Source organism: Quercus robur, chromosome 2 (assembly GCF_932294415.1).
Source record: "Quercus robur chromosome 2, dhQueRobu3.1, whole genome shotgun sequence".
Taxonomy (NCBI): Eukaryota; Viridiplantae; Streptophyta; class Magnoliopsida; order Fagales; family Fagaceae; genus Quercus; species Quercus robur.
The window spans coordinates 1626964-1637124 of record NC_065535.1 but is presented as its reverse complement, the minus strand read 5'-3'; the positions used below and the strand labels follow the sequence as shown (position 1 = coordinate 1637124).

Here is a 10161-nt window from a genome sequence, read left to right as displayed (position 1 = left end):
GGCTGAGTATCCTTCACAAAGGTGTTGTTGCATCATAAAAATACATCAGTGCCCTGATAATAGAGCTCAGAAGTGTAGGAAAATTAGATAGTGATGCCCAAAAACCTAAACCAACAACAGAAAAGGCTCTTTGGAGTAAAAATAAAACCAGGATAGACCCAATCTCAGAGTAAAGTGCAATGAATCTGCTTACATTAGAATCCTCAATTTCAGCAGCAAACCAATAGTTTTGTATCAACTGCATAGCTAAGAATGTGAAGTGGCATATAGTTGCCTAGAAGAGACAAGAAGCCCTTGCTCTTACTCATACACAGTATGTAAGGATGTAGACCAGTGTTTCCTGTTTCCCTTTCTTCTTGCTTAATCAATTGATATAAAGTCAATATTAACTGTTCCTCACAAGTTTTTAAAATTTCCCATGTAGAGGTTTTGGACTGTTGAAAAGAAGCATACTTGGCATGTTTCTGGAAACCAACAATGTCATTGTGTGCATTGACAAGGTTCTGAAAGTCTTGACTTGAAGGTAGCAGCTGATGCCATGTGGAAGCTATTAGAAATTTCCCTTCAGACATGAATTGCCAAAAATTTATGTTAGATTTCTCCTAGAAAAGGCAATATTAGTAGCACAAATTGCATCTTTAAGAGACGTCATTACATTAAATAGACTAGTTGCAGTATGTGCATCAACATCACTGAATGGATCGGATCATCCAAGAGATAAATATCTGCATCCTGATGGAGTGCAGGGGCAAGTTTAACCTGTTGCTTCTGGTCACCACTTAGAGTAACACAACTTTCTCTTATATCTTTTTTATCACCAACTGGAAGCATCTCAAGGTCTTATATAGGAGAACACTTTCTAATTACTTCTTGGTATCTTTGTGAATCGAAGGGGGCCCAAAAAGAATATTTTCAATTTTATTAATATTATCAATTTTATAAACACTTACAAAGTGTCATGATGATAAATTTAATTGAGGTCCCACCAATAATATAATATATAATCACATTTTTTTTTTTTTTGGCTTTATGTCTAAAGGTTAACCTATTAGAGCATCTCCAATAAATACTCTATATCTATTTTTTGGAGCAAAAACACCACTGTTCACACTCCAACAGATTCTCCATCTCCATTTTTTAGATTAGATTTGCTACAGTGCTTCTCTACAAATAGAGAACACTGTAGCTTCTACTATTTGTACTTTAAATGTTTTTTTCTATTATAATAAACAAGTATTGAATAAAAAAATGTTGGAAAATGTGTAGTTGTTAAAAAAAGAATAAAGAATAAATGAAGAAATAATATTTAAATGGGATGGAGAAAAGGATAGAGAATCTGTTGGAAAGTGCATTTGAAAAAATAGGTAGGTAAAAACTAAATGTTACTGTTCATTATCCAAACAGTACAAAAATTTGGCTAATCTGCTAGAGATGCTCTTAGCTTATAAGGTTTATGTAATGAAAATCGTGTCATCCTTAATAATACTCCAATTTTTTATTTTTTATTTTTATTTTTTTATATATATATACAAGATATAGAAATTTTACTCTAACCTAATCTAATGGTCCATTTGGATTGAGGGGGAGTAGAGTATATTTGGCCTAAAATTAGCCTATTTTCAGTCAACTTTACTTTACTCCTCTCCATTTCCCCTCAATCTAAACAAGCCTTAAGTGTATATGTGTGTAAAACTCTCTCTTGGAGACTTGAACCCCAACCCTTGCCCCCATCACCCCCACAAACACTTATACTTGTGAAGTGACCACTACATCAAAGGTATGCGATGGTATAATACTCCAAATTTTAAGTCATGAAAAACATATACTAATTGAGATGGTATGAATTCATAAATGCTAGTTTTTATGTCACAACTCACAAGTTAAAAGATTGGTTTAGGTTAACGCTAGGCTTGATTTTTTGAATTATTGAAAATTTAGAGAAATGATAAAGATTCTTTAGAGCTATTAGGATAATTCTACAATGGAGCTCCTCAAATATTATCCATTCATTTTGAAGTCAATAAGATTAATTTTGTCATATTATCAACATTTAAGCAAATATTGACTATCATTGTTTCTATATTTATTTAAACTAGCTGTAAACCCGCGCGATGCGCGGGAAATTTTGACGTTTTTATTTATTGATAAGTGAAAGAAGAAATAAGTACATGGAACTTGTAAGTGTTAGTCTTAAACTCAAAATTATATAATTATTTTTCTAATGGAGTATAATTTATGAGTAATGCTACATCTACAAACTATTTTACAATATTTTTACAAAATGTTGATGTGGCCAATCTCTTATTGATTTTTATCTAAGCCAATCATTAATATCACTTTTTCATTTACCAATAATTACTCACAATATTAGCAATTTGTAAAAAAATTTATAAAATAGTTTGTATCTCTAGCGTTATTCATAATTGGTATAATGTAATATATATTTGTAAGCTAAGCGGTTAATAATTGTTAACCTGCATAATAAACAATTTGCTTTTATAAACTCCATTTATAAACAGTTTACTTTTATAAAATGCAAACTTATTCAAGACAAAATTGTTTATAAATGTCCATTTTTTTAACCTGAATTGTTCTAGGAAAGAGAAATGACACCATGGTCAAAGTAACATTTAGATGTGTACATTTGAACATGATTTAGTTTGCAATTTATCATACAGTCTATGCTTTTGTAAAAAAGTTATGTAAATTATCTAAATATCTAGATCATGCATATGCTTAATGCTCATATGCTAAATCTGGTTTGACACCAACGTTTGTTTTTGTGATACCATGGAATAATGAAGAATCACTTCATTATGCTGAGGTACTGATTGGATTATCATCTTAATTTCAAAAAAATCACATAATTGGAATATCATACATGTGCAATATGGAAATGACAACTCTTAGTGGGCTAATTTTCCTGGAAAATTTGTAACTATATGCCAAATTCCCATCTCACAGAGAAGTCAGAGGGAAAAATATGAAACACCTATGAGCAAAAAAATTTATACATTTTACTCATTGCTTATTGAAATTTAGTTACATGGACATTGATTGATTTTAATAAAATCATGGTTCTTCCAAAGCAACCTTACTACTCTTGTTCTCTGAAGATTCATTTAGTAGCTTTGGAACCGCCTACCTCTTCAAGGTATTCGGCTTTCACCCAAAGCACAACATTTAAACCTGTGATCATAGAAAAGGAACCTAGCAACTTAGCAAGCTAAAGACAAACACGTCTTTTACTACATAAAAGGAAAATGGTTACATTGATTGTGAATAGAGAGTTGGACATTGTTAAGAAGAGGGGACCTCTTTGTGATGCACCAAGCCTAAACAAAAAAGTTAACTACAGATCCAATTCAACATCTGTAAGAATAATTTTAAGTAATCAAAATGTGTACATTGCAAAGAGTCATCAGAAAACATCCAAGTGTGGCCATGAAAAACTTATTCCTTACTTCACATCAAAATTCCTACCAAAAAAAAATAAAAAAGAGTTATATGCATATACCATTTTTCTGAGTCATACCCCAAGAGTAATGCAGTATTGACTGATTTGCTAAAACTAAAGATCGTCCCTATTATCTTGGCAACACTTCTTGAGCTTCATGTATTAACCTTCTCCATTTTAATCAATTTAAAGAGTTTTTTAGAACATTTAAAATGTTTATATAATTGAATATAAAGAGAGACACAAAAGAAATATGCATAAACATTGACATTTTATAAAATAAATCAACATGGTCTAGTTGCTTTCCTATTTTATCTATCTATGTTATTTTTATAAAAAATTTTAATATTCCAAATGAATCAGGAATTGAACAATAATATATCATGCCGTGAGCCTTGTAAAACAATAATAATATATTTTTGAAAGACCCATTACACAAAAAGCCACCTACAAACGCTTTACACTTGCATCCTCTGTATTACCGCAACACTTTCCTTTGTCTAGAAGCGAGCAATTAGAGTTTTTTTATAATGTTAAAATCAAACATTTAATCTTCTGCATAATGGGCGGAAATGCAATTTGTACCAAACAAACCAATGAAGATGGAGGGGAAAACAGAAAGGCAAAACCCACCTCAAAGGGACTTTTCAACTCTGCTTGTACTTTGGCGACTTCTGTAGGGGTGGAGAGAGAACTGGAAATCTATATATAAATAAATAAATAAAAACAAATGAATGGGTTTTAATTCCAAAGGGGCAGACATTGAAGGTTTTGATAAGGATAGGAAGAGCCCGAGTTAAAGGAGGGCCAAAATGATGAATGTGATTTAATGGGAAAGTAAATAAAGGGAGAATTGTTAACCATTTTGTGTTTTGATAAGGAGATGAGAAGTCTTGTGAGTGGATGGATAGTATATAATACGTAGGACACTTGAACAGAATTAATAGAGAGTTGAAGTAATAAATGAGGAAGTAGAGTTTATTGGAAATATTAGAGGGAAATACTTCAAAAGTAGAGTGTCAATTTGATCTCCATTAAAAAAAAGTTGAAAATCTGAAGAATGATGAGACCCTTAGCTATAGTATTACCCAAAAGCTGCACCAAAATTTTGGGTGCAAGCAAACAAAAAGGCAGACAAAAAGAAAAGCTGTTGAGTGAGTTAAGCCAGCAATAAGAAACCTCGAAAAAGACCACGACCACCCACTATATACTTTCCATTTCTTCCCACCACTTCTCTTTCTCTTTCTCTCTTCCAAGATCTTTCTTATTTAATTATTTATATCATCTTTTATTTTTCTCTCACAACCATACAATACTGGACAAAAACTACCAAACAATTAGCGCCTTTTTTCTTCTCAAATTCCCGGTGGGGTTGTTGAGGAAAATAGCGGGCTTCTTAGGGTTTGCTAAAGACGACAATCACGAATCCAAAGACAAAGACGACGGCACAGAAAATTTACAGAGTTATACCTCTCCAGTATGAGCGAAGTAGCTGTGGAGGTAATTCTCTTTCACGGAGTGTATGGACTGAACATTTTTCTCTCTACTTCTGATTGCTTCCTTCTTTCTCATCTGCCTATTTTTGGAACTTTCTCTCACGCTTGAATTATCCTAATCAAATACCTTGTCTGAATATTGGAAAAAAAAAAAGGAGAGAAGAAATTAAAGCCCTCTAATACATGATTAGTTTCAGCCTTTGTGTGTTTTAGAGTTTGAGAGAGGAGTAGAGGAGATATAGATGAGAGAAAAATATCCAAGTTTCTAAGTCCATGAAACAAAGAAACTATCCTCATCAATTACCTTGCATATTGAATTACTGGGTTGAAAGCTAATGAAACAATCTATGCTTGATTTGCCAAAAAAAGAGAGAGAAAATTAGAGGAGCAGTGAAGCGTGACTGGAGATATAGATGAAAGAAGTGGATGATAGATGGGTGAGGAAATACCATTTGATGTGAATGTCATAGGCAACAGAGAAGATTATAATTTTTATATATGTGTGAAAAAAAAAAGTAAACTTTCTTTAATTGCTAAGATTAGCATTATTTTTCTTCTTCTTTTTTTGATGAAAACATTCCTAAGATAAGTATTTGAATTATAATAATATATATATAAAAAAAAAAAAAAGGTCGCATCAAATACCAAGCATAAAATTTTAAATAAGAACAATAGTAAAAGCCCTAATATTGTTCACATTTATTTTTTTCCAGTACAATTCCAGCAACAAATGAAGCATCAAATTAATAACCTTTCACACATTTTTTTACTGTTTAGTTTCTAACAAAACCAAAAACTCAAACTTTGCTCATTCAATCAGTCCCCAAATGAACAACAAACAAATTCCAATTTCCCTCATCATTCCCTCACTTAATCCTCCATTTTCTCAACAACCAATCAAAAACCATATTGTTTCTAATTATGCAAACTGAATAATCCCTTGAGTTATATACTCTTTAAAGAAAAATAACAAATAACAAAGCATATATAATCACAACTTTCTAGGGAAAGAAACAGAGATGGAAAGCAAGAGAGAAAAAGTGAGTTAGGGCAAGAAGGAAAGAACCAAACAAACAATGTCAAAATCTGAAATCCTTGGATGGCTTCCAAGGATTTGCCTATCCACCTGCAAACCCAGAAAAAGAAAAGTTAAAGAAAAACCCTTTAATTTTTTATTACATAGATTTGAAATTGAAACCAATCATTTACAAATGAAATCTACAATTGAATCCAAGAGAGAGTTAAATAAATCCAAAGCAACACATATACCCTACCCATAAACCAAATTTAATCCTATAACCTTGAACAAAACCAAATCTAACCCAAATACCTAAATCAAAACACTCAAATATAAATCATAGTTATCTCTTTAAAAAGAATAAAGAAAACCTTCACCGGTAACGGTTCCGATTGCATGACGGTGGTGGCTGCCTTGAAATTTATCTCTTTGTCGATCTCTGTTCTACATTTGTTTAAACGGGTTCATTATCTCGACTGAAGGCGCTTTCGATCTCTCTTTCAATCTTTGTTCTTCTGCAGTTTACGAAATCTGTCTCTCTCTGCTCTTTACTTCTTTTGTGTTTTTCCTCTTTTAGCAAACCGTCTCTGTAACTTTAAAACCCTATTGGTGTGAGAAATGGATGGCTTTTATTATGTTTGTTTTGGCTGAACAGGTGTAACATGCGGGCCAATTAGTGGCTTTTATTATTATTTTTTTTTTGATAAGCAGGTTACTGTCTGAAGATGAACCACTCCAAACGCACCGTCCGGTTTTTTTTAAGTTTAAACTCTATATGTGTCATTTTTTTAGATAGGCATTTTTCCTAACGTGTCAGCACCTCATTAAAGGCTTCTGCTATTATATATAGTATTAGATTAGATTAGATTAGATTTTGGATGATATGGCAAAATACAACTTGCTAGTTTCATATGGATAGTGAGATTTTAGAAACTACATGGTCAGTTACCTTACAAAGTCTAGATAATCTTCATCCCATGAGAACTAGTTTTAGAAACCCTATAAAAGTCTAAGTTTATTGGGAAGAAAACGACCAATGTGACCATTTATAGTAAGTGAAATCTAATACAAATTTTTAACTTTGTTCCAATTGTAATTAGTGCAAGATGTATTCCTAAATTTTAGCTGAGATTTTAGGACTTCATTAATTGAAGTATATTGAGATTTTCAAACCCCTACAAATATAACATAAGTCAACTGATCATCTATACTTTTTGGTGACTTTAAAAAATTTTCAATTCTCAACTTAAATTTATACCAAATTAACACAATATATATATAAATATATATATATATATATATATATATATATATTTATATTTATGAAATTATTAACACAACAATAATAAACTTCATGCAAGCAACCAAGCTCATCTTAATAAACTTCATAGTCTCCTCCTTTATCATTTAGGAAAAAATTTATATATAGACAATACTCGAGAGGTAAAATTTTGAAGTATTGTTCGGCACATAACAACTTTTACAATTGTTGATGTGATGGATTTTGATTCGAATAATATCACTTTCACATAAAATCAACCATTTTTTTTTTTTTGATAAGTAACGAAAATTTTATTAAAAAAAGAAAAACAGCCAACCCGAGTACATTGGGAATGTACTATGGGGGCATAAATCAAAAACCAAGATTACAACGATCAAGTAAAGCAGGAAGGGAAGAACAAGAAAAATGACAAAAAACCACACTCCAATCGAGTAGAGTGTGTAAAAAAAAAAACTTAATCTCTAACATAGATCGTTCACAACCCTCAAAACTTCTAGCATTCCTTTCTCGCCAAAGACACCATAACAAGCAATGAGGCACAATTCTCCATAACTCTATGTTTCTATGTCGACCAAACTTCCCCTGCCAAGAGTCAAACAACTCAATAACCTTCTGAGGCATAACCCAATGAATTCCAAACAAACAAAACACCAACGACCACAACTCACAAGCAATGGGGCAATGAAGAAGAAGATGATCCACTGACTCCCCACAATTCTTACACATATAGCACCAATCAAGAACGAGCACATGTCGTTTGCGAAGGTTATCTGTTGTTAAAATCTTACCTAAGGAAGCAGACCATGAAAAGAAAGCTACCCTTGGAGGAACCTTCGATTTCCAAATCATCTTCCAAGGGAAGGATAAGATGGTAGGAGGGTAGAAGGAAAGATAGAATCCTCTAACCTCAAAACCTTTACTCCTTGCTGGCTTCCAACACACTTGATCCGGACCCAAACCCCGTACTGTTGAAGAGTACACCATATCCATAAACAGATCAAAGGATTCTTGTTCCCAATCTTGTGGAGGACGACGAAATTTGGCATCCCAATGAATCCTCCCACCTGACCAACACATAACCTCCGCTACTGAAGAATCCTTTGTTCTACTAATACAATAAAGTTCCGGAAAAGCCTCTTGCAGAGTACGATCTCCACACCACACATGCTTCCAAAACTTCACTCTAGTACCATTCCCCACATCATACAGAAGTAATTTAGAAAAACTCATCCAACCACTCCTAATATGTCTCCACAAACTAACACCATAAGCACTGGTCACTTTTTTCGTGCACCAACCACCCCAATCATTCCCATATTTCACCTCGATAACCCTCCTCCAAAGAGCATTAGTCTCCATGCCATACCTCCATAACCATTTTCCTAACAAGGCAGAATTAAAACTCCTCAATCGTCTAATACCCAACCCTCCAACCTGCAGCAGCTTACAAACCTGAGCCCAACTGACTAAATGTAATTTAGAATCACCATTAATACCACTCCACAAAAAATCTCGTTGTAACTTCTCGATACGATTTGCCACCTTCCCAGGTAAAGGCAGAAGGGAAAGGAAGTATGTAGGTAAGGAGGAAAGAGTACTTTTAATAAGAGTTACCTTACCCCCCTTAGATAGATACAACCTCTTCCACCCTGCTAATCTCCTTTCCATCTTCTCCAAAATAGGATTCCAAATTGATAACTCCTTAAATTTAGCTCCTAGCGGTAGCCCCAAATATCTCAATGGAAGAGAGGATTGCCTACACCCCAACATCCCCACCAGAACATCCATATTGTGCACCACCCCTATAGGAACCAACTCAGATTTCCCTAAATTAATCCTTAAACCTGATACCTCCTCAAATCTAGCAAGAATTGCTCTCAAACAAGCTATTTGTGTAGGAACAGCATCACAAAAAATAAGAGTGTCATCAGCAAATAAAAGATGAGACACCATCACCGAGTTATCAGCCGTACTACCTACAGAGAAGCCTGATAACTGACTAGTAGTGGCAGCCACATCCAACATACGACTCAAACCCTCCATAACAATATCAAATAGCAACGGAGACAAGGGGTCCCCTTGCCGAATCCCCCTAGAACTACCAAAGAAATCAGAAGGACTACCATTAATCAAAATGGAGAATTTAACCGTAGAGATGCAACACATTATCCATTTTCTCCATTTCTCAGAAAACCCACAGCGTTGCAGCATATACATTAAAAAAACCCCAACTCACATGGTCATATGCCTTCTCCACATCCAACTTACACAGCACTCCAGGAACACCTGACTTCAATCTACTATCAATACATTCTGAAGCAACTAAAAAAGAGTCCAAAATCTGTCTACCTTTCACAAATGCATTTTGAGAATCTGAAATAAGCCCATGTGCCACCCTTCTAAGACGATTGGCCAACACCTTAGAAATAATCTTATAAATCCCACCAACTAAGCTAATAGGCCGAAAATCCTTAATCTCCACAGCATCCACCTTTTTGGGAATAAGAGCAAGGAAAGAAGCATTAAGACTCTTCTCAAAGACAGCCTGAGTATGAAAATTTTGAAACACTGCCATAATTTCAGCCTTCAAAATACACCAGCAAGACTGAAATAACGCCATAGAAAAGCCATCCGGGCCAGGAGCCTTATCACCCTTAAAATCACTAATCACCCCAAACACCTCTTCCTCATCAAATGGCCTATCTAGCCAAAGTGCATCTTCCTTCGAGATACAAGAGAACTCCACATCATCTAATAAAGGTCTATGATCCACAGTTTCAGCATATAGTTGCCTATAAAAATGAGAAATACAACCTGCTATAGCCTCTGGATCTGAAGACAATTCTCCATCCACCATAAGCCTATCAATGGAATTAAATCTTCTGTGAGAATTAGCTATACGATGAAA

General features: G+C 33.9%; 1 protein-coding gene across 1 annotated transcript; it reads right to left on the bottom strand.

The window, feature by feature from the left end:
* Positions 1-209: 209 nt before the first annotated feature.
* Positions 210-9419, bottom strand: LOC126716165 (uncharacterized). The gene is made up of 3 exons (XM_050417195.1): positions 8160-9419; positions 6029-6079; positions 210-602 (listed from the first exon to the last, which is right to left on the bottom strand). The coding sequence occupies exons 1-3, from the start codon at positions 9417-9419 to the stop codon at positions 210-212; spliced, it is 1704 nt and encodes a 567-aa protein (XP_050273152.1).
* Between the last annotated feature and the right edge of the window lie 742 nt (positions 9420-10161).

Bases quoted from the DNA above. Each gene is read 5' to 3' on its own strand.
- LOC126716165 (XM_050417195.1), bottom strand. From the start codon at position 9,419: ATGTGTTGCATCTCTACGGTTAAATTCTCCATTTTGATTAATGGTAGT. The intron at 6,080-8,159 runs GTTAGAGGATTC...CTGGGTTTGCAG, and splicing joins CAAGGAGTAAAGGTTTTGAG to GTGGATAGGCAAATCCTTGG. The intron at 603-6,028 runs GTTTGTTTGGTT...TGCCTTTTCTAG, and splicing joins GGATTTCAGATTTTGACATT to GAGAAATCTAACATAAATTT.